Genomic DNA, 25,580 nt, shown 5'->3' with positions numbered 1-25,580 from the left:
GAAGCTACTGTGGAGGAAAAACTAGTAAGTCCCTTCCCAAAGAAATATCTACCTGCTTTGCTACCCCAAAAAGAGAGACCTGTGTCTTCGGGGGACTAAACAGAGACTGCAGAACCCGGCATCATACGGGAATGGAAGGCTTCTGAAGCAGCGACTGAGGCAGGGATTATACCTGATCCGTTTCAGGAGAATGTCCATTACAGCCCCGGAGGTGCAGATACGGCTGTTGCCGAAAAACGGATCACCGTTATCGATACATTATCGGAGGTGTCATGCTTGAGAGGTGAGATTACTGATCTATTCCAGACCATAGCACTGTATGCGGATGTGACGAGAGGTTTAGGTTCAAATACCAGCTATGCTAGTCATCCCACCTAAATCATCCTAAGCATAAACTGTACATGATACACGTTATAGAATCCTCCTTGCTCTGCTTTTAGATCAATTGATACCCCAGTATATTCTAAAATACTAGTGGTGGTTAAATAAGGGAACATTTCACCATAAGGTTAACAGTTTTTGTATCCTCACATCTGATCTATCGCTACCACATATATAGATCTATGCTAGATAGGCTATTGCAGAGCTATTCACACGACTGGGAGTATCACTAGAGCAGTGTTTTTCAACCAGTGTGCCGTGGCACACTAGTGTGCTGTGAGAGATCCTCAGGTGTGCCGCGGCAGACAGACAACAGTGTGACATTTTTAAATTTTGCTTGTTTTTTATTCTGGGCCGTTTTTTTTATTTTGGGTGAGATGATGACTGAGGGTAACTGCACAGCGGCCTCCCCGTTCACACTTGAAAGGAACCCCCACCCACCACAACACGTGCCTAGGGCTGGCTCTACACGCAACACTTAGTTTGTAGGAGGCATGGCATGGCATGGCATGACAGTCCAGTGTGTGTGTGTGTGTATATGTGTATATATATATATATATATATATATATATATATATATATATATATATATATATATATATAAATAATGTAAAAAAGTGTTCCACTGCAAAAAAAAGGTTGAAAATCACTGCACTAGAGTACCAATATTTACTATAGCGAGTGTAATCCTATTCTACGCTGTATTCTAATTAATACATGCTAAGGTATGAGAGAGTGTATTGGTGCTAAGCTTCTTCTTTGGGTATAAATGTATTGTGTATATAAAATTAAAAGCAAGTAGGTACTATCTTATCTAGTCGGTGTGCTGTCAGCGGCCGAGATAGCTCACCCGCACCTATTTATAACCTCTACCAACATAATTCACTATTTGATGCATATCTAGTGTGGTATTCTCCTCCCCTTAGCTTATTTGTTATTAGCTCCATCCCCAATAACTCTTAGCTTCACAGCTCATAGCTAACTTTATATTTATACGCTATAATAGGCAATGTGTTATATTTCTTATTCTATTAGCTTTTTTAATGAAGGTTCCCATATCAACATTTGGTAACATTTACTAATGGGCCCACAAGTGGTCCTTTTTTCCCCCATCTCTTATCCCTCTCAACCCCCATCTTAATTTTATCAAATGGTATGCAGTCCAAGAGTGGCTGTTTTCTTTTCAAAAAGGGTGAAATGATTGTTATTTAGACTTATTATATCAATCATACTGTAATGTCTCCTCACTAACAAACAGACTTCTTTTTTACATGTCCTTTTAAAAGTCTTTTAGGCACCGTATGTGTTCTACCTCAATCAGATTTCCTTTAATCTCTCAAGTTTTTTGTGTACATTTCTACAAAACACACTAAATGAAACCTCTTGCTCTGCCTCTATGAGTTTAGCATATGGTCCTCCACCTCCATTCTTTGATTTTAAAAAATAAAAAAAAGTGACATACTGATTGGCCCCCCTGAGTCATGAGCCTATGCAAAATTGATTGCAGGTCTATATCTTCTGTATTTACAAGGTTATAGGGGTGCAAAGTTTGCTATTTTGACCATTTTTTCACCATCTTGTTAACTTAAACATTCAATATTTCGGTATCCAGGGCACCTATAGAAGTCAGGTTATATATTACTTGCCTATACTAGGAAAAAAAATATTTGTAAATCATTGTGATCAATGTTTTGTCAGCCATTTTCTCAAAAACGTGTCTTAATTAAAAAAAAGAAAAGAAGTCTTTATTTAGAGGAGCCAAATTGGATTCAAGTCTGGCAGATGGCAGGGCTTGCCACTGTGTTTTTGATAACAAAACCTCAGTTGTTTGGCTTCAGCATAAATGAGATAAACTGCAAATTAGAGACAGATAAGTGGCAAGGTTAGCCTTGAGAAGCCTTACACATGCTCTTCCAGACAAATTACAGGAAACAAAGGCAAAATAAATAATAAAATATATTGTAAAGTTGTTTAACTATGGGTTTTATTGTAAGTGTTTACAGTCCCTTTAAGATACTGACAATCAAGCACTATCTGCAGAGTAATTATGTTAAATACACCTAAGAACAGCACTTTTTAACTTGCTAATAGTTTTAATAAACAATCATACAATAAACACTTCCACCTAACTGAATAAGCTAATTGTCAAACAAACCTGGTTGCAACTGCTCTTCAAGCTCCTCAATTCTCTCTTCATATTCAGCCAGTTCCTCTCTGTGCCTCCTTGTTATCTCAGCCAGTTTCTGACGATGTGCATCTTGTAATACAGAAAACTCATGTTGATGCTCATCTAGCTCTTTACTTAATTTCTGTTTTAGATCCTGCCAAAAGGAAGCAATAAACTGTCATTTAATATGTTGCTAAGAAGGTAACCATGGAAAATAGCAGGTTAAAAAGAAAATAAAAATTGTAAAAAATATGTTGAAGGTATAAAGGTCAGACACAAAGGTTTTGCAGTTTGTCATCGTAATGGAGATAAATAGCTATGGAAAGTTAAAGGTACAATATTAGTACAAAAATTGCATGCTCTCATTTGGTAGTAACCCTGCAATGCTGTGCGTTTAACCCTCACATAGGGCCAGATTACAAGCTGTACGCTTTCGCTCAAGCGTTTACACCGGCAGAAGTAAAGATTTTGCATGCGTGGGTTAGCACATGTATTACAAGTTTAAAGTAAAACTTTTGTGTGCAAGCAAAGATCGACGCACTAACTAACATGAGGACTTCGGATATCGCAACCGCGCTAACTTATTCTTCCCATAGACTTTAACCGAGAGCACAGAAGAAGAAAAAAAAAATAACACTCATCACCCGCACGATAACCCAACAGGAGTTATTAATATTTCCCATTCCAATGTTCTTCACATACAGTAAAATTTTACTTTTATTTAAAACAAATATATTTCTATATACCTATATATCTAACAAATAGATATATATGTATATATATTTTACATTAACATTATCAGATATATATATAAATATATATTTAAATAACAATTTATGCTTACCTGATAAATTATTTTCTTTCTTGGCAGTGAGGGCCCACAAATTCATTCATTACCTATGGGAAAACATTCGACCTGGCCACTAGGAGGAGGCAAAGACACCCCAAACAAATGATTAAATATCCCTCCCACTTCCCCTACCCTCTCAGTAGTTCAAGTCGAGGATAAGGAAATGTAGAGGTAAAAAGAGGTACAGAGGTGCCAAAGACTGCCGCCACTACATTATTTAAGGGCGGTTTGTGGACTCTCACTGCCAAGAAAGAAAATAATTTATCATCAGGTAAGTATAAATTATGTTTTCTTTCTAATGGCAGAGAGAGTCCACAAATTCATTCATTACCTATGGGAAACCTATAGCCAAGCTGTGAAGGACACAGATGAATAGGGAGGGAAAGGTAGGAAAGGCAGGCCAAACAAACCAGGCACCATCACCTTAAGAACCCTTCTCTCCAAGAATGCCTCTACTGAAGCAAGACAACATTCAAAAGAAATCCAAGAGAAAAAAAAACAAGGCCAAGTAGCAGCCTCACATATAGAATGTGCACAAATTCGGGATGGAGACCGCTGGACCACTTCTATGTACATCCGCTAAACAAACTTCTGAACCAGAAGGAGAGGGAACAGTAGAGACTTTCTGACCCTTACCAAACTGAAAGACAAATAAGGAAGCCGATTGGAGAAATTTCATGGCAATATGAAGCTAGAACTTTAAAGCTCTGACCCTGTGCAGAGTGTGAAACAGCCTCTCGCTAGACCAAGAAAGATTAGGGGGGGGGGAGATAAAACCACAATCCTCTGATTAATATAGTGAGTTGAAAACAATCCAAGTAACCATCCTTGTCCGCAAAACAGCCCTCTCCGCATAAACATTTTGATAATGCAGGACCCTTAAAGGCAAGCAGAAAATTGAAATAGCCAACAAACAAACAAAAAAAAAAAACTTTTCAAGATAAAAACTTTCATTTTGTTAAAGAACTCTAAAAACAAGATGAAGACTCCATAGAGGAGCAACAGGTTTGAAAATAGGACTAATTCCAACATTAGCCTGAACAAAGAACTGAACATCTGGCAACCTAGTCAACTTTTAAAGTAACAAAACAAAAAAGGGCAGAAATTTGACCCTTAAAGGAACTAGTTGACAAGCCCAACTCTAAACCATCCTGAAGAAATTGAAGGATATGCAGTATCTGCACACCATGACAGATATATACTTCCATGTTTAGTGGAAAATGCACCTGGCAACAGGTTTTCTGGCCTTAACCAAAGTATCAAAAACAGTCTCAGAGAATCCTCTCCAAGACAAAAGCTCCATGCAGACATCCTCAGAGAAAACTAGATCTTGATAGAAAGATTTTGTGCCAGAAGGTCCAGCCTCTGAGATAACTGCCAGGAAGAGTAAATGATATTTCCACTAAACCCGCTTACCAAGTCCGGTGTGGCCATGCCGGAGCTAGCAGAATTGCTAGAATTCCTCATGATAGATTACTCGAGGAAGAAGAATAGGTGGAAAAATATATACTAGGCGGAAGTGCCATGTAACATCCACTTGAAGACCCTTCAACATCAATCCATATCTTAGCAAATTTGGCATTGATGCAGGAAACCATCAAATATATCCCCGGGCACCCCCACTAGCTGGAGGGCTGCAAAAGAATCCTCGTTTAGCACCCATTTCCTGGAGTGCAAAGTCTGTCTGCTTAGAAAACCTCCCAAATATCCACGCTTGGATGTGGAGAGCCGATATTTGATATAGGAAAGTCTCTGCCCACTGAAGGATACAAGAGATTTCCTTCATCGCCAGGGAACTGCGAGTTCCGCACAGGAGATTGACATTAACCACCGAAAATATGTAATAAAACTGACGGAATGCCACTGGGACCACAACTGAAGAGCGTTTAAGGTGGTCCTCAGTTCCAGAAAGCCAAATGGGAAAGATCGCATCCTATGGGTGCCAAGACCCCTGAGCTCTCAAAGACCTCCACACAGCGCCCCAAACTCACATTTATAGATAAGCTCACCCAGGGGAAAAAAATAAGCACATGCCCTGGAGAAAAGGATCCTAAAATAGCCTCCAGGAAAGAGACTCTCTCATAGATATCTTCTGTCCAAGAAATTCCTGTTTCATTGGATGAGCATACCTAACTGTATAGGACACAGATGAAAACAAGCAGAAGGAATGGCATTAACTTATGTGCCTCAATCAAGGTAGCAGAGCAAACAACCTCCTGACTAAGGTCTGACATTGATCCTCCATATGTACATGAAAATGCGACAAAACATCAGACATGATTTGTCAAAAATGTTCTGCACCTTTAAGCACCATGTGAGATCCTTGTTTTACATATAATAAGTAAATTGAAACCCACAAATTATGACACTAAACCAAACCACCAGAAATGTTTATATTCTACTTAAAAATAAGGGAATTTAAACACAGAAAGTTTCCAACTAGGAACTAGTTAGTATAAGCTTTAAAAATGTAATTTACATTGTCTATTAAAGAGGATTATGCCCATATATTCTGTAAATCCACCAGGCATGGGTTTTCCATATTAAAATAAAATAGTAAATTTTTCATATATGGAGAAAAATGATAAGTGCTGAGAGGCAAACAGATTCCATACTTAAACATTATCCCCAAACCCCTTTATGAGAGCTTAAACAGCTATAAGTATAATCTCCATTTCAGTCTCAAAGGGACAGTTAATAAATCTACCTTATCTACTAGAGCTGTTTCTATACATGCTGCTCTGGTCAGGGAAAACCCCTGAGAAAGTTCTCTGTGCGACCACGCAATCACAAGCACCCCGAGGGAAACGAGAGCTCCATGCCGCTGCTCAGACGGTCTCACCGCATCAGAGAGAAGAGACAAGTGCATTCCAAGGCCCCATAAAGGAGCAGACTATATTTGTGCCAAAACTAGACTTGTGGCAGGAACGTTAACCCAACCACCGTCTCAAATCCAGTGAGTAAACTCTATCAACGAGTATGCTGAAAAAACTTGTGAAAAGGCTGTTTCCTCTATGAAGGAGCAATACACTGTATAATCCCCAGAAAAAAAACAAGCCTGTATCGTTATGGGTTGAGAATGTCGATCTTCCATTAATAAAGTGCCTCAATTAAAGAGAAACTACCCAGACTGCAGCCTAAGCAGTACTGCAGGAAACCTATTAGGCAACTACCCTGTAGAGGATATAAAGGAGTGTGGGTTCTCTCACAACCCTGATAGCAACAAGGCATTACAGAGGAAAAGGCATGGCACTAGATACAGTATCCATATGAGGCAACTAGCCCTTCGAGGGATAATAAACCACCCAAGTGCCATAAGAAACAGAGTACTAAGGTGCCTGAGCGTTCAGGGCCATAACAGATCATTTAACACCTTTCGGTCCCCACCGGGAATAAGATTCCATGCAATTCCCTCCTAAGATAGGCTACTAGCCCCTGAACTGGGTAGTGTGAGACTGTTCGGTACATGAAACCCCACTGAGGTCCATTGTGTGTTGTTGTGTGCACCGGGTTCTCTTAAATACATCCCACACATATATGTCTAGTGTAACCTCCACCAGAGTCATTTATACAGACATAAATATCACCCCTTACACACTAACTCCTAGTAGGTATATGCATTGCTGATTACAGGGACTAAAACTGTTTGCCTGAAAGGGAGGATAGCTTAAGTGTACTGGAAGGAGGCATGGGAAGCTTCCCTGCGACATCCAGTGGCCAACTTTCACCAATTCTCTTACTAAGAGGATTACATTGCTGCTAAACACCCCCAGTCCTTTCTTGCAAGAAACAATCCATTAAGGAACAAAGAAATCTTCAGCAGAGCACCACTCTCTACCATCCTAATTGTAGACAAAGCAAAGAATTACTGGGAGGGTAGGGGAAGTGGGAGGGATATTTAATCATTTGTTTGCCTCCTCCTGGTGGCCAGGTGAAGTATTTTTCCATAGGTAATGAATGAATTGGTAGACTCTCACTGCCATTAGAAAGAAATTGTATGTTCAATAAATACATAATGCACCTTAATATAAACACGTCTGGTTAGCACACAAAGAATTAGTGCACTCCTGTCAGATTCGCGCACATAAGCCTGACACCGTGTTAGGCCTAAAGCGTGCAACCCGAAGAAGAAAAAGCCCCAAGGAAACTGACCCGCAGATAGTCCAGCAGCCTAGCTAGAGAGAGTACAAATGGGACTCAACTGAGCTAACAGTCTTCCGGGAGACACTGACGCCCAACAGTCAGTTCCCCACCACTCACCCCGCACTAATGAAGGGAACACCAGCCTGAACTCCCAAGGAACAAGGCAAGGGAGAACCGAAGGAAAACCGGGAGTACATCACATCCAAAAAGGAAAACCCCCTAATAGCAAGCCCAGCTGGCAAGACACAAATAGGTCCTGACAGATAAGGGGAGGCTATGCCTATACCCGGCAAAAACCAGAGTTATAAAACCAGCGCAGAAACAGAGAAACTGTACTCTCAAACCTCACATTGTCCGAACTTAAAATACAAAGTATTCCATCACAAAAAAAGTGCAACAACCCAGATGAAACCCTGAGTCAAGAACACACAGAAAGCATCAGGATGACACAGAAGAATACTGCTGAGAAGCAGAAGCTGCCAGCAAGAAGACAGACTGCAAAAAAGAAACCCCCAGACAGAGGGCACACTCTAGGCAATCCAGCTGCAGGTCTCCAAAAGGGGATACACAACCTCAAACGAGGCCCCCCAAGAAGAGAGATTACACCCAGAACCCGAAGGCAGTGTAAACCTGGATCTCCTGCTTGTAAGCCTAGGAAGCTAACGCTATGCAAACCTAGATCCTGAAAAAGACAACGTCTCTTAGAACCCACTCCCAGCGGGCTAGCCCAAGCATCGGCACTTCTAAAGCAGGGAAAAGACCCCAAAACCAGTTAAAAAACGAGCCGAAGAATGGCCACCGCCATCCAACCGAGCACGGGTACAACCCGACTCAAAGAACAGGCGACAAGGCCGTAGACCCAAGGATCTAACTAAAAGGCCCAACATTCTCGACACAGAGCCAGCAAGACTCCAGATGGAATGTAACAACCCAGAGAGAACACCTCTCTCTGAAGGTTAACCCATAAATTCCAACCTCCTGAAACCAGGAGAAGCCTTAAGAAAGGAACCATATCTGCAGAAGAAGGAGCATAAGCCCTCATCCTAAGAAAAGGGATGTGGCCAAAAGGCATCACCTGTCCACAGCCACAAAGCCCCAGGCTAAAGGAGAAATCAATCCCCAACAAAGAGGCTAAGACTAGCTCGCTAACAAAGATCCCATGCGCAATGCCGCAGCAAAGACAATGAAAACCCATTTGTCTGCAGAGCAGTGAATCCAACGGTTACTACAGCAAGCTGACCCAGGGAATCCGACCATAGGGCGCAGAACAGCTCAATGAGCAACAGTCACTCAGAAAACCTGACCAACCATGACCAGGTCAAGTAGTCCGAGTAAGGACATAGCCCAAGTTCCCAGAAACTGGGGAACTCCAAACCAGCCCTTAAGTCTAAAAGTCCGGTCTCAGCTGTCAAACTAGCTGCTGAGGACCAAGTTCCCAAAGGACAAGTCCCTAGCATTAAAAACGGCCAAACGCTCAAAATGGAGGAAAGAAGGCACTAAGTCCGCTAACCCTCCACTACATGGGGAAGGGAACTCTAGGTTCCAATAACATCAGAACAAGAAAGAGACGCAGCGGAAACACCACTGACCCAGTCATCCAGATTGAAGGCTATAAGGACAGACAATCCTTCCCGCCTCACGGACCCACAGGTCCTCTAGAATTCTTAGTGTAAAACTGTAAAATAGTAACATAAGCAATCGGCCCGAGAAACAAGGCGCTCTAATAAGGCACACCGAACATAAATGATTGACATGTGTCAACGAGGCCAATCCGGATTCTTCCCCGGATGAAGAATCTGAAATTTGAACAGTCTCAGATTCAGAATCCTCCATAACTGGATAGAGAATTATGCCAATATGGACTATAAGACAAAACAAAATGGCACCTGACACCCACAATGGCTGGGGCACTCACCACCTCCTATGAACCAGACCCCTAGGAACTAGAATTTCTCAATCGCCACACGGTCAGGAATGCAGAAATGGAAGACGGAGCGTAATCACGCCTGGCCAGAAGGTGAACCGTATAGTCCAAAAAAGGCGCGCCCAACCATAAGGTCGCATCACTTCTAAAGGCCCTTATGTTCCAAGCCATGAGACCATTTAACACTACACATAAGCAGGTTGAATCACATAATAAACATGATTAAAAAAAAAAGTAAATTTATGCTTACCTGATAAATTAATTTCTTCTATGGTACGACGAGTCCACGGATTCATCCTTTACTTGTGGGATATTATCCTGCTGCTAACAGGAAGTGGCAAAGAGCACCACAGCAGAGCTGTCTATATAGCTCCTCCCTTAGCTCCACCCCCCAGTCATTCGACCGAAGGTACAGGAAGAAAAAGGAGAAACTAAAAGATGCAGAGGTGACTGAAGTTTAAAATCATAAAATATAATCTGTCTTAAAATGACAGGGTGGGCCATGGACTCGTCGTACCATAGAAGAAATTAATTTATCAAGTAAGCAAAAATTTACTTTTCTTCTATAAAGGTACGACGAGTCCACAGATTCATCCTTTACTTGTGGGATATAATACCAAAGCTACAGGACACGGATGAACGGGAGGGACAAGACAGATGGCTAAACAGAAGGCACCACTGCTTGAAGAACTTTTCTCCCAAAAATAGCCTCTGAAGAAGCAAAAGTATCAAATTTGTAAAATTTGGAAAAGGTATGAAGCGAAGACCAAGTCGCAGCCTTACAAATCTATTCAACAGAAGCATCATTTTTAAAAGCCCATGTGGAAGCCACCGCTCTAGTAGAGTGAGCTGTAATTTTTTCAGGAGGCTGCTGTCCAGCAGTCTCGTATGCCAAACGGATTATGCTTTTCAGCCAAAAAGAAAGAGGTAGCCATAGCTTTTTGACCTCTACGTTTTCCAGAATAGACAACAAACAAAGAAGATGTTTGACGGAAATCTTTGGTCGCTTGCAAGTAAAACTTCAAACCACATCCAAGTTGTGCAACACACGCTCCTTCTTAGAGGAAGGATTAGGACACAGAGAAGGAACAACAATTTCCTGATTAATATTCCTATTAGTAACAACCTGAGGAAGGAATCCAGGTTTGGTACGCAAAACCACCTTATCAGCATGGAAAACAAGATAAGGTGAGTCGCATTGCAATGCAGATAGTTCAGAAACTCTTCGAGCCAAAGAGATAGCAACTAAAAACAGAACCTTCCAAGATAGAAGCTTAATATCTATGGAATGCATAGGTTCAAACGGAACCCCTTGAAGAACTTTAAGAACTAAATTCAAACTCCATGGCGGAGCAACAGGTTTAAACACAGGCTTGATTCTAACTAAAGCCTGACAAAACGACTGAACGTCTGGAACATCTGCCAGACGCTTGTGCAATACAATTGATAAAGCAGATATCTGTCCCTTTAAGGAACTAGCTGATAGCCCCTTCTCCAATCCTTCTTGGAGAAAGGACAAAATCCTAGGAATCCTGATCTTACTCCTTGAGTAGTCTTTGGATTCGCACCAATAAAGATATTTACGCCATATCTTATGATAAATTTTCCTAGTGACAGGCTTTCGAGCCTGAATCAAGGTATCTATGACCGACTCAGAGAATCCCCGCTTGGATAAAATCAAGTGTTCAATCTCCAGGCAGTCAGCCGCAGAGAAACTAGATTTGTTCAAAGGTGTAGATACGCATCCTTTAAGTCCACGGTGGTCATATATTGACCCTCCTGGATCATTGGTAAAATAGTCAGAATGGTCTCCATCTTGAAGGATGGGACTCTGAGGAATTTGTTTAGGATCTTGAGATCTAAAATTGGTCTGAAGGTTCCCTCCTTTTTGGGAACCACAAACAGATTGGAGTAAAACCCCTGCCCCTGTTCCATTTTCAGAACTGGGCAGATCACTCCCATGGTATATAGGTCTTCTACACAGTGTAAGAATGCCTCTCTTTTTGTCTGGTTTACAGACAATTGAGAAAGATGGAATCTCCCCCTTGGAGGAGAATCTTTAGAAATCGTAACCCAGGGGTATCTTCTAGATTTCAAAGCCCAAGAATCCTGAACGTCTCTTGCCCAAGCCTGAGCGAAGAGAGAAAGTCTGCCCCCTACTAGATCCGTCCCGGATCGCTGGCTACCCCTTCATGATGTATTGGTGGCAGCAGCGGGCTTCTTGGCCTGTTTACCTTTGTTCCAAGTCTGGTTAGGTCTCCAGACTGACTTGGATTGAGCAAAATTCCCCTCTTGTTTCGCAGCAGGGGAAGAGGTAGAGGGACCACCTTTGAAGTTTCGAAAGGAACAAAAATTATTTTGTTTGGTTCTCATCTTATTTGTCTTATCCTGAGGAAGGGCATGGCCTTTTCCTCCAGTGATGTCTGAAATGATCTCTTTCAGTTCAGGCCCAAATAGGGTCTTACCTTTGAAAGGGATGGCTAAAAGCTTAGATTTTGATGACACATCAGCAGACCAGGACTTAAGCCATAACGCCGTACGTGCTAAAATGGCAAAACCTGAATTCTTTGCCGCTAATTTAGCCAGTTGAAAAGCGGCATCTGTAATGAAAGAATTAGCTAGCTTGAGAGCCCTAATTCTATCTAGAATATCATCTAATGGGGTCTCAACCTGAAGAGCCTCCTCCAGAGCCTCGAACCAAAAAGCAGCTGCAGTAGTTACAGGAACAATGCACGCTATAGGTTGCAGAAGAAAACCCTGATGAACGAATATTTTCTTTAGGAGACCCTCTAATTTTTTATCCATAGGATCTTTGAAAGCACAACTGTCCTCAATAGGTATAGTTGTACGCTTAGCCAGGGTAGAAATAGCTCCCTCCACCTTAGGGACCGTCTGTCACAAATCCCGCATGGTGTCTGATATGGGAAACATTTTCTTAAAAGTAGGAGGGGGAGCGAACGGAATACCTGGTCTATCCCACTCCTTAGTAACAACGTCCGAAATCCTCTTAGGGACCGGAAACATCAGTGTAGGCAGGAACCTCTAGATATCTGTCCATTTTACACAATTTCTCTGGAACTACAATAGGGTCACAATCATCCAGAGTCGCTAAAACCTCCCTGAGTAACAAGTGGAGGTGTTCTAGTTTAAATTTAAAAGCCATCATATCTGAGTCTGTCTAAGGGAACATCTTTCCTGAATCAGAAATCTCTCCCTCAGACAGCAAATCCCTCACCCCCAACTCAGAACATTGTGAGTGTACATCGGATATGGCTAATAAAGCGTCAGAGGGCTCAGCATTTGTTCTCACACCACACCTACTGCGCTTCCCCTGCAACCCAGGCAGCTTAGATAAAACCTCTGTGAGGGTAGTATTCATAACTGTGGCCATATCTTGCAGGGTGAAAGAATTAGACGCACTAGAAGTACTTGGCGTCGTTTGTGCGGGCGTTAAAGGGCCACTAAACCCAAAATCTTTCTTTCATGATTCAGATAGAGAATAGAAATTTAAACATCATAACAATTTACTTCCATTATTTATTTTGCTTCATTTTTTAGATATCCTTAGTTGAAGAAAAAGCAATGCACATGGTGAGCCAATCACACAAGGCTTCTATGTGCAGAAACCAATCAGCAGCTAGTGAGCATATCTAGATATGCTTTTCATCAAAGAATATCAAGAGAATAAAACAAATTAGATAATATAAGTAAATTAGAAAGATGTTTAAAATTGCATTCTCTTTCTAAATCATAAAAGAAAAAATGTGGGTGGCATGTCCCTTTAATGGTTGTGGCACTTGAGGAGAATTAGATGGCATAACCTGATTCCCTTCTGACTGAGAATCATCCTGCGACAATTTTATTAGCTAAAATATGTTCTTTGCAATTTATTGACCTTTCAGTGCATGAGGGACACATTCTAAGTCACAATGCTTCTACACACATGGCTTCTCTCAGACATGTTGAACAGACTAGTAATGACCACAAACAGGCTTGAAAACACTTTATTTAGTGAAAAAAATAACAAATCTTAAAAAACGGTACTGCGCCTTTAAGAGAAAAAAAGCATACACGTTCTGCAAAACTGCTTTAAAATACACCAGTCTTTTAAAATTTTTGATATAAGACTCAATTTGTGTAGTTAAGTTTGCCCCACAAGAAAAACAAACATTTAACCCTTTATTGTGAAAACACCCCCAGCACCTCACCACAGCCCTGCTGTGGCGCCAACCTGCCCTCAGGAATTGGAAAATTTGGGTTAAAGCTTCGATTTGGCCCAATACTTCCACAAGGGCTCTCCGGAGTTGGAGCTTGCTGCTTGCATAGTAAATACAACTGCGCATCTGAGGCGCGAAAATAGGCCCCGTCCATCTCACTCGATGCTTTGTCAGCCTAAATGAACCACACCAGAGCGGTTCCAAACTAGCCATGTGGATTTTGAGACCCAAAAAAATAAGCCAAGTGTACCCTCAATAAAGTTGCCACAAAACGTTATTGCCCAAAAAACGTTAACAGCACTCCCAGTTCACAAAACGTTTGCCCACAAACATTCAAAACTCAGTGTCAACCATTTTTTAATTGGCCCCTTATGCAAGCTTAGTAATACCCTTCTATAACTCTTAGGATTACTGCTTACCCTTACCCTCATGGGGATACTGTCATCGTTTCTGAAATACCACAGTCTCTCCAGAAAAAATGAATGAACATACCTCACTGCTATATAGCATGAAAACATTCCTCACATTGAAGTTTCTTGTACCCCTCAGCCTCTGTGGGAACTGCTTTGGATCTTAGTGACAAATGCTAAGATCATCAGCCTCCAGGCAGTCTTCATCCATTTGCTGCCTGAGAGTAAATAGTACACACCGGTACCATTTAAAATAAAAAACTCTTGCTTGAAGAAAATAAAAACTAACATTTTATCACCTCTTTCACTTTACCCTTCCTAGTACTTAGAGTAGGCAAAGAGAATGACTGGGGGGTGGAGCTAAGGGATGAGCTATAGAGACAGCTCTGCTGTGGTGCTCTTTGCCACTTCCTGTTAGCAGGAGGATAATATCCCACAAGTAAAGGATGAATCCGTGTACTCGTATAGAAGAAAACCTGTTTAATAACCCCCCTCAGGAGATATTAAACCTTGATTCCAAGATACTAAAAGGAGACTCACTAAGACTCTTATGTTAAGTTAGTCCCGCAAGGTGGTAGCCTAACGGGAAAACATCTGTATTACAGTACATTCGCGAGAAAGAAAATGAAACAATCTTACCGGAATCTACGCCGTCGAACAGGAACACGGCCCTTCAAGTGTGACGGGTAGTAGCATCGCCTCCGCCATGGACTTGAGAGAAGAAAGCAGGCAGCAGAGCAAAGTTTGACAACGCCGATTGCTTGAGGAGCTGTTAACATAAGTTGGGATGGTTTCGCAGAAAGCCTCTCCCTGCATCTCCGGACTCTAACTTTCATCCAAGCCCTCACTGAGAGACTGACAGGATTACTTAAAACTCCTGTCCCATGTCGAAGAGTACTACCCTCCATAAGAGACAAATTAAATTCTGACACTTCTCTGCCAACCTCCTGGGACGAAAGGCAAAGAATGACTGGGGGATGAGGGAAGTGGGAGGAGTATTTAAGCCTTTGGCTGGGGTGTCTTTGCCTCCTCCTGGTGGCCAGGTTCTTAGTTCCCAAAAGTAATGAATGCAGCTGTGGACTCTTTCCATTTAAGAAGAAAAGATATATCAAAATCAATTTAAAATACAAATAACCTTTCTCCCTATATAAAGAACATTGGAATGTTAAATAGTTACAGTAAATACACAATAAAACACATTATTAAATATTATAGAATTATTATTTACACACATTATATGTAATATTCCAAAGCAGAAGATTAAACTCAACAAGTGCCAGCTACATGGGTGCAATTATGTAATGAATATCAAACACAAGTAAAGTGCACGCTCAGGCTTTTGAATAAATTACAGGTCAAATATATTGACATTGAAATTTCAAAGAAGATTACATCCCCTTCATCAGAACAAAACAAATTATGCTTACCTGATAAATTCATTTCCATCGAGGGGAGGAGAGTCCACAGCTTTATTCATAACTTGTGGGAATTAAGAACCTGGCCACCAGGAGGAGGCAAAGACACCCCAGCCAAAGGCTTAAATACCTCCCCCACTTCCCTCATCCCCCAGTCATTCTGCCGAGGGAACCAAGAACAGTAGGAGAAATATCAGGGTAAAAAAAAAAAGGTGCCAGAAGATGAATACATTTAGGGCTGCCCAACGGAGATACGGGCGGGAGCCGTGGACTCTCCTCCCCTTCATTCATAACTTGTGGGAACATATACCCAGGCTCTGGAGAACATTGAATGAAACCGGGAGGGTAAAAGGCGGACCCTAATCTGAGGGCACCACAGCCTGCAAACACAGCTTCTGCAGAAGCAAAAATGTCAAATTTGTAAAAACTTTGTAAAAGTATGTAAGGAGGACCAGGTAGCCGCCTTACAAATTTGCTCCATAGAGGCCTCTTTCTTGAAGGCCCAAGACGAAACCACAGCTCTAGTCGAATGAGCCGTGATCCTCTGAGGAGGTTTATGTCCTGCTGTCTCATAAGCCAAGTGAATCAAGCTCCTCAACCAAAAAGACAAAGAAGTAGCAGAGGCCCTTTACCTCTTGCGCTTCCCAGAATACACCACAAAAAGAGATGTAGACTGTCTGAAATCCTTTGTAGCCTGAAGATAGAACTTCAATTCACGAACCACATCCAGGTTATGAAGTAACCTCTCCTTTGAAGAAGAAGGGTTAGGACACAAAGAAGGAACAACTATTTCCTGATTGATGTTACGGTTGGACACCACCTTGGGGAGAAAACCCAACCCAGTGCGAAGTACAGTCTTATCCGCATGAAACACCAGATAAGGAGGATCACATTGCAAGGCAGCTAGTTCAGATACTCTGCGTGCAGATGCAAAAGCCAACAGGAAGAGAACCTTCCAGTACAGAATCTTAATGTCTATGGAATGCAGAGGTTCATACAGAAACCTCTGCAAAACCTTAAGGACTAAGCTTAAGCTGCAAGGGGGAGCCAACTGTCTAAAGACAGGCCTGATTCTAGACAGAGCCTGAACAAAAGATTGAATGTCAGGGAGCTCAGCGAGCCTCCTATGCAACAAAACTGATAATGCCGAAATCTGTCCCTTTAAGGAACTAGCGGCAAGACTCTTCTCCAAACCGTCTTGGAGAAAGGACAGAATCCTGGATACCTTCACCTTGTGCCAAGGATATCCATGCTGCTCACACCAGGACCAGTAAGTCCTCCACACCTTATGGTAGATGCGACGAGTGACTGGCTTCCTTGCCTGAATTAGAGTATCAATCACACTTTCTGAAAAGCCTCTCTTGGCTAAGACTAGGCGTTCAATCTCCACGCAGTCAGCCTCAGAGAATCTAGATTTCGATGTTGAAAGGGGCCCTGTGAAAGCAGATCCCTGCGACAGGGTAACCTCCACGGCGAAGAGGATGAAATCCCCAACAGATCCAAAAACCACATCCTCCGCAGCCACGAAGGAGCAATCAGAATGGCCGGGGGCCCGCTCCTGTTTGATGCGTGCTACTACGCGAGGTAGAAGTGGTAACGGTGGGAAAATGTAAGCTAGGCTGAATCCCAAAGGAACTACTAAGGCATCTATCAGCTCTGCCTGGGGGATCCCTGGACCTCGACCCATATCGAGATAGCTTGCAATTGAGTCTGGACGCCATGAGAACTATCTCCGGTGCTCCCCACCTGTGACAAATCTCAGCAAACACCTCAGGGTGAAGAGACCATTACCCCAGATGGAAGGATTGTCTGCTGAGAAAGTCCGCTCCCCAGTTGTCCACACCCAGAATGCGAATTGCTGAGAGCGAGCAGTCGTGGGACTTCGCCCACTCCAGAATCCGAGACACCATCACGAGAGAGCTCTTCGTACCCCCCTAGTGGTTGATGTAAGCAACCGAGGTAATGTCGGTCTGGAATCTGATGAAACTGACCGACTCCAGAAAAGGCCATGCCTTTAGAGCATTGTAAATTGCTCTTAGTTCTAGGATGTTGATCGGAGAGACTCCTCCCTTGACCACCTTCCTTGTGCCATCCTGGCACCCCAAACAGCTCCCCATCCTGTCAGACTGGCGTCCGTGGTCACAATCTCCCAGGACGGTCGCAAGAAGGATGTCCCCATGGACAGTTGCTCCAGACAAATTCACCAAGAGAGGGAGTTCAGAGTCCAAGCATCCATGGATATCTGCTGTGATAGATCTGAATGATCGCCGTTCCACTGTCTTAACATGCACAATTGAAGAGGTCTGAGATGGAACCTGGCGAATGGGATGACATCTATGCTTGACACCATGAGACCTATCACCTCCATACATTAAGCCACCGACGGGCAAGACAGGTGGACGCAAGATTCCTGCGCCGCTGATCTGTGAAAAATATCTTCATGGACATAGAGTCTATTATCGTACCCAGGAACTCCACCCTGTTGCTGGGAACCAGGGAACTCTTTCCTGCGTTGATCTTCCAACCGTGAGCAAAAGAAGAGGAGCCCTCGAACAATCCTCTGCGAGGCCTAGCGACGGCGCCTGAACTAGGATGTCATCCAGGTAAGGCACCACCGCAATGCCCCTGGATCTGGCCACTCTAAGCAGCGCCCCTAGAACCTTTGTGAAGACTCTCGGGGCCGTCGCCAGACCAAAAGGAAGGGCCACAAACTGGAAATGTTGGTCCAGAAACGCAAATCTTAGGAACCTGAAGTGGTCCCTGTGAATTGGCACATGAAGGTAAGCGTCCTTCAAGTCTACAGTTGTCATGAACTGTCCCTCTTGAACTAGGGGCAGAATAGATCTGATTGTTTCCATTTTGAACGATTGAACACTCAGAAACTTGTTTAAACACTTTAGGTCCAGAATCGGGTGGAATGTGCCCTCCTCCTTTGAACCACAAAAACATTGGAATAGTACCCTAAACCCCTTTCTGCTAGGGGTACTGGTACCACAACCCTGAGAGAGGCGAGATCTCTCACACTCTCTAGAAAGGCCTCTTTCTTCTCTGGTCTTGAAGACAGGTATGACAGGAGGAATCTGCCGTAGGGCGGATGGGATCTGAACCCTATCATGTAACCCTGGGAGACCACTTCTAGAACCCAAGGGTCCTACGTCCTGCAACCATACGTCTGAGAATAGGGATAATCTGTCCCCTACGTGGTCCGGAGACTGGTCAGGGGCCGCCCCTTCATGCCGATTTCGTCTCAGCAGGTTTCTTGCTCTGCTTAGACTTGTTCCAAGATTGAGCCGGCTTCCAAGATCCCTTGGACTGGTCCACTTTCGCAGCGGGTTGCTGGCACTGGGCCTTGTTCGCACGAAAGGGACGAAATGTAGATCCTATAGGCTTAGCCTTCTTATCCTGCGGTAGGAAAGTTCCCTTGCCTCCCGTAACCGTGGATATAATCGAATCCAATCCTGGACCAAACAGGATCTTCTCTTGAAAAGGCAGGGACAACAGCCTCGCCTTAGAGGTCATGTCCACAGACCAAGATTTTAGCCAGAGAGCCCTGCGCGCTAAAACAGAAAAACCTGACACCTTAGCACTCAGGCAAATAATTTGCATATTGGCATCACAGATGAAATAATTGGCGATCTTCAGCGCATTAATCTCCTGTATCTCGACGATGGATGTCTCCCCCTCGACCATTTCACACCATTATGTCGCAGCTCCAACGATCGCCGCTGCTGGCTGAAAAACAAACCCTGTGTGCTGAAACATCTTTCTCAACATGTTTTCCAGCTTTTTATCCATGAACTATCCTTGAGGGGAATAGTCTGCATCACAAGCGTAGAGATAGCCCCATCCACCTTAGGGATGGTCCCCCACAGTTCAAGCTGAGAGTCCGAAACAGGAAACTGTTTTTTAAAAGAAGGGGAAAAGGAAGAACCTAATTTCTTGCATTCGTTCTTAATAATATTAGCCATCTTAACAGGAACCGAGATAGACTGAGGTACTACCCTGTCCTCGTATACCTTGTCAAGCTTAGGAATCGCAGGTTCCTCCGGTATCTTAGGTTCCAGAACCGCCAGAGTAGCAAGCACCTGCCGTAGCAGACAGCGCAAATTTTCCATCCTAAATCTATAACCAGACTCCTCCCCGGCCGGAGATTTAGATGACACGGACTCCGACCCAGAAGGGGCCTCCACCAAAGAGTCGGAGTGGGCCTCGTCGATGTATAGAGCCTCAGGATCTTCCATCGGCAAGGATAAACCCTGAGCCGGGCCGCTATGATAAACCCTACGCTTGCGCTTAGCAGAACGTGGAAAGGCATAGATCACATTTTCAAAACCACCGATTCCAGTTGGTCTGCAAAGTCTGATGGCCAACAAATCTCTCCCGAAGGAGTAACGGTTGGACCCAGGGGCACTGCATGTGCAATCGGAGATGAATGTAGGGAACGCATCTCCTGGGACGAAGAACCCTCAGAGGTGGACGGCTCATTAGTACTAGACATCCGTTTACATTTATACATTGTAACTTTATCGAGGCATGTGGAACATAGTTGAGCAGGCTAATCTACTAAAACCTCCTCACAATAAACCCAGGAATGAGACTTGCACGTTTGGCTAGACTAATTTTATTTATTAAAAAGGCACCTTTATACCACCAATGGCCGGGGCACTCACCACCTCCTAGGACCCCGACTACAGAAACCGCTATGTCTCCTGCGCCACAGATCAACAGGAAGGATAGATAGCCACACCCAGTTACATGGAATGTCTGGCAGGACCTTCCCTGCACTAGGGAAAAACACGCCAAAAAATGGCAGCGCAAAGTTTCCGCAAGTAAACTGAACATTCCACACATTGACAGAGCCTCATCTCGCACATAACGCAGCAATGACACAAACAGTATCATATATAAACCTCCCTGTTCAATAATCCCCCTTCCAGGAATATTAACCCTTGATTCTGTAAAGATAAAAAGGCGCCACAATGTGACCCTGTCTATGTTATTAATAAAAAATGAAACGATCTTACCAGAATCTATGCCGTGGAACTGGAACACGGCCCTTCGAGTGAGACAGGTTAGTAGCCTCGCTCCTGACATGGACTTGAGTGAAGAAAGCAGGCAGCGAAACTCATCAACGCCGATTGCTTATGGAACTGTTTATATGAGTTGTGATGGTTTCGCAGAAAGACTCTCCCTGAATCTGCGGACTCTAACTTTTGCCCAGACCCTCACTGAGAGGCTGACAGGACTACTTAAAACTCCAGTCCCACTGCAAAGAGTACTACCCTCCTTAAGACACTACTCCAAAACTCCGGCACTCCTCTGCCATCCTCCTGTGTGTAAAAATTTATATATATATATATATATATATATATATATATATATACATACACACACAAATCTCATGTTTGACAAAGGGGGAGACCCCCATCATTTCTGTATGTATATATATATATATATATATATATATATATATATATATATATATATATATATATATATATATATATATATATATATATATATACATACACACACACACACACATATATATATATATATACACACATATATATATACACACATATATATATATATATATATACATATATATATATATACACACACACATATATATATATATATATATATATACACACACACATATATATATATATATATATATATATATATATATATATATATACACACACACACATATATATATATATATATATATATATATATATACACACATACATACATATACACACATATACATACATACACATATACATACACACACATACATAGACCCAACACACATCCATCAACATATACTGGTGCTCAAAGTTTGAGGTCACAAACATTTCCTTATTTTCCATGAAATAGGAAATATAGTCATTGACAACATTAGAAATAATGAATTTCAAGTGAAATAATAATTGTGACAAAAGCAAAGTTTGAAGGACAAAGAATCCTCCATGTGCAGCAATAACAGCCTTGCAGACCTTTGGCATTGTAGTTTTCAATTTGTTGAGGTAATCTGAAGAAATTCCACAAGTTAGATTGGCTTGGGCACTTCTTACGTACTATACGGTCAAGTTTCTCCCACAACAGCTCAATAGGGTTGAGATAAGGTGACTGTGCTGACCACTCTATTAAAGACAGAATACCAACTGGCTGCTTCTTCCCTAAATAGTTCTTGTATAGTTTGGAGCTGTGCTTTGGGTCATTGTCCTGTTGTAGGAGGAAATTGGCTCCAATCAAGCGTTGTGCGCAGGGTTTGGCAAGGCGCTGCAAAATGGAGTGATAGCCTTCCTTCTTCAAGGTTCCTTTTACCCTGTATAAATCTCCCACTTTACCACCACCAAAGCACCCCAGACCATCACATTATCTCCACCATCCTTGAGAAATGGTTCCAAACACTCCTCCAGCATCTTTTTTTTTGGTCTGCGTCTCAAAAATGTTGTACTTTGTGATCCAAACTCCTTGTGATCCAAACTCCAAATTCTAATGATCAATTAGCCTTTTTAAAATGATAAGCTTGCATTAGCAAACCCAAAATACCATTGGAACACAGGACATATGGTTGCTGATAATGGGGCTCTGTACACATATGTAGATATCCCATTAAAATCAGCTGCTTCCAGCTATAATTTATATTTACAACATTAACAATGTATACACTGCATTTCTAATCAATTTGATGTTATTTTAATGGATAAAAAAAAAAAATTTGCTTTTCTTCCAAAAACAAGGACATTTCTAAGTGACCCCAAGATTTTGAACACTAGTATATACTGTGTATATACTGTGATACACACACACAGTGGAAATAAAAAGTCTACACACCCTTGTTAAAGGAGCTGAAGGAATATCTGGCAAGTACTGGCTGTGTGGTGCATGTGACAACAATCACCTGTATTCTTCATATGTCTGGGCTATAGGGTAGAGTGGCAAGACAGAAGACTTTGCTTACGAAAAAAAAACATCCAAGCCCAGCTAAATTTTGCAAAAACAAATCTGAAGTCTACAAAAAACATGTCGCAAAAGGTGTTCTGGTTTGATGAAACCAAGATTAAACTTTTGGGCCATAATTCCAAAAGATATGTTTGGCGCAAAAACAACACTGCATATAACCAAAAGAACACCATACCCACAGTGAAGCATTTTGGTGGCAGCATCATGCTTTGGGTCTGTTTTTCTTCAGCTGGAACTGGGGCCTTAGTCAAGGTAGAGGGAAATATGAACAGTTACAAATACCAGACAATATTGGCACAAAACCTTAAGGCTTCTGCTAGAAAGCTGAAAATGAAGAGGAACTCCATCTTTCAGCATGACAACGCCCAAAAGCATACATCCAAATCAACAAAGGAATGGCTTCACCAGAAGAAGATTAAAGTTTGGTAATGGCCCAGTCAGAGCCCAGACCTGAATCCAATCGAAAATCTGTCAAGTTATCTTAAGTGGGCTGTGCACAAGAGATGCCCTCACAATCTGACAGATTTGGAGTGTTTTTGCAAAGAAGAGTGGGCAAATATTGCCAAGCCAAGATATGCCATGCTGAAAAACATAATTTATGCTTACCTGATAAATTCCTTTCTTCTGTAGTGTGATCAGTCCACGGGTCATCATTACTTCTGGGATATTACTCCTCCCCAACAGGAAGTGCAAGAGGATTCACCCAGCAGAGTTGCATATAGCCCCTCCCCTCTACGTCACCCCCAGTCATTCGACCAAGGACCAACGAGAAAGGAGGAACCAAGGGTGTAGTGGTGACTGGAGTATAATTTAAAAATAATTACCTGCCTTAAAAAACAGGGCGGGCCGTGGACTGATCACACTACAGAAGAAAGGAATTTATCAGGTAAGCATAAATTATGTTTTCTTCTGTTAAGTGTGATCAGTCCACGGGTCATCATTACTTCTGGGATACCAATACCAAAGCAAAAGTACACGGATGACGGGAGGGATAGGCAGGCTCTTTTATACAGAAGGAACCACTGCCTGAAGAACCTTTCTCCCAAAAATAGCCTCCGAGGAAGCAAATGTGTCAAATTTGTAAAATTTGGAAAAAGTATGAAGCGAAGACCAAGTTGCAGCCTTGCAAATCTGTTCAACAGAGGCCTCATTCTTAAAGGCCCAAGTGGAAGCCACAGCTCTAGTGGAATGAGCTGTAATTCTTTCAGGAGGCTGCTGTCCAGCAGTCTCATAGGCTAAACGTATTATGCTACGAAGCCAAAAAGAGAGAGAGGTAGCAGAAGCTTTTTGACCTCTCCTCTGACCAGAGTAAACGACAAACAGGGAAGACGTCTGTCGAAATTCTTTAGTTGCCTGTAAGTAAAATTTTAGGGCACAAACTAAATCCAGATTGTGCAGAAGACGTTCCTTCTTTGAAGAAGGATTTGGACACAAAGATGGAACAACAATCTCTTGATTGATATTCCTGTTAGTGACTACCTTGGGTAAGAACCCAGGTTTAGTACGCAGAACTACCTTATCCGAATGAAAAATCAAATAAGGAGAATCACAATGTAAGGCTGATAATTCAGAGACTCTTCGAGCCGATGAAATAGCCATTAAAAATAGAACTTTCCAAGATAACAACTTTATATCAATGGAATGGAGGGGTTCAAACGGAACTCCCTGTAAAACGTTAAGAACAAGATTTAAACTCCATGGTGGAGCAACAGTCTTAAACACAGGCTTAATCCTCGCTAAAGCCTGACAAAAAGCCTGAACGTCTGGCACTTCTGACAGACGTTTGTGTAACAGAATAGACAGAGCTGAGATCTGTCCCTTTAATGAACTAGCAGATAAACCCTTTTCTAAACCTTCTTGTAGAAAAGACAATATCCTAGGAATCCTAACCTTACTCCAAGAGTAACCTTTGGATTCACACCAATATAGGTATTTACGCCATATTTTATGGTAAATCTTTCTGGTAACAGGCTTCCTGGCCTGTATTAAGGTGTCAATAACTGACTCAGAAAACCCACGTCTTGATAAAATCAAACGTTCAATTTCCAAGCAGTCAGCTTCAGAGAAGTTAGATTTTGATGTTTGAAAGGACCCTGTATCAGGAGGTCCTGTTTCAGAGGTAGAGACCAAGGTGGACAGGATGACATGTCCACCAGGTCTGCATACCAAGTCCTGCGTGGCCATGCAGGTGCTATCAGAATCACTGATGCTCTCTCCTGTTTGATTCTGGCAATCAATCGAGGAAGCATCGGGAAGGGTGGAAACACATAAGCCATCCTGAAGTCCCAAGGTGCCGTCAGGGCATCTATTAGGACTGCTCCTGGATCCCTGGATCTGGACCCGTACCGAGGAAGCTTGGCGTTCTGTCGAGACGCCATGAGATCTATCTCTGGCTTGCCCCAACGTCGAAGTATTTGGGCAAAGACCTCCGGATGAAGTTCCCATTCCCCCGGATGAAAAGTCTGACGACTTAAGAAATCCGCCTCCCAATTCTCCACTCCCGGGATGTGGATTGCTGACAGGTGGCAAGAGTGAGACTCTGCCCAGCGGATTATCTTTGATACTTCCATCATTGCTAGGGAGCTCCTTGTCCCTCCCTGATGGTTGATGTAAGCTACAGTCGTGATGTTGTCCGACTGAAACCTGATGAACCCCCGAGTTGTCAACTGGGGCCAAGCCAGGAGGGCATTGAGAACTGCTCTCAATTCCAGAATGTTTATTGGCAGGAGACTCTCCTCCTGACTCCATTGTCCCTGAGCCTTCAGAGAATTCCAGACGGCACCCCAACCTAGAAGGCTGGCGTCTGTTGTTACAATTGTCCAGTCTGGTCTGCTGAATGGCATCCCCCTGGACAGATGTGGCCGAGAAAGCCACCATAGAAGAGAATTTCTTGTCTCTTGATCCAGATTCAGAGAAGGGGACAAGTCTGAGTAATCCCCATTCCACTGACTTAGCATGCACAATTGCAGTGGTCTGAGGTGTAAGCGAGCAAATGGCACTATGTCCATTGCTGCTACCATTAAGCCGATTACCTCCATGCATTGAGCCACCGATGGGTGTTGAATGGAATGAAGGGTGCGGCAAGCACTTTG

At 42.7% G+C, this 25,580-nt stretch overlaps 1 protein-coding gene across 1 annotated transcript in view; it reads right to left on the bottom strand.

The window, feature by feature from the left end:
- TRIP11 (thyroid hormone receptor interactor 11) overlaps positions 1-25,580 on the bottom strand; it is a gene marked incomplete in the record, with an annotated part of 367,784 nt that overhangs the window by 240,429 nt on the left and 101,775 nt on the right. The window contains 1 exon segment of the mRNA XM_053697549.1: positions 2,537-2,702. Coding sequence (XP_053553524.1) covers positions 2,537-2,702 — 166 coding nt within the window.

The sequence above is a fragment of the Bombina bombina genome, chromosome 1 (assembly GCF_027579735.1).
Source record: "Bombina bombina isolate aBomBom1 chromosome 1, aBomBom1.pri, whole genome shotgun sequence".
NCBI classification, from domain to species: Eukaryota; Metazoa; Chordata; class Amphibia; order Anura; family Bombinatoridae; genus Bombina; species Bombina bombina.
The sequence above is the reverse complement of the archived record's forward strand: the minus strand, read 5'-3'. Positions and strand labels throughout refer to the sequence as shown.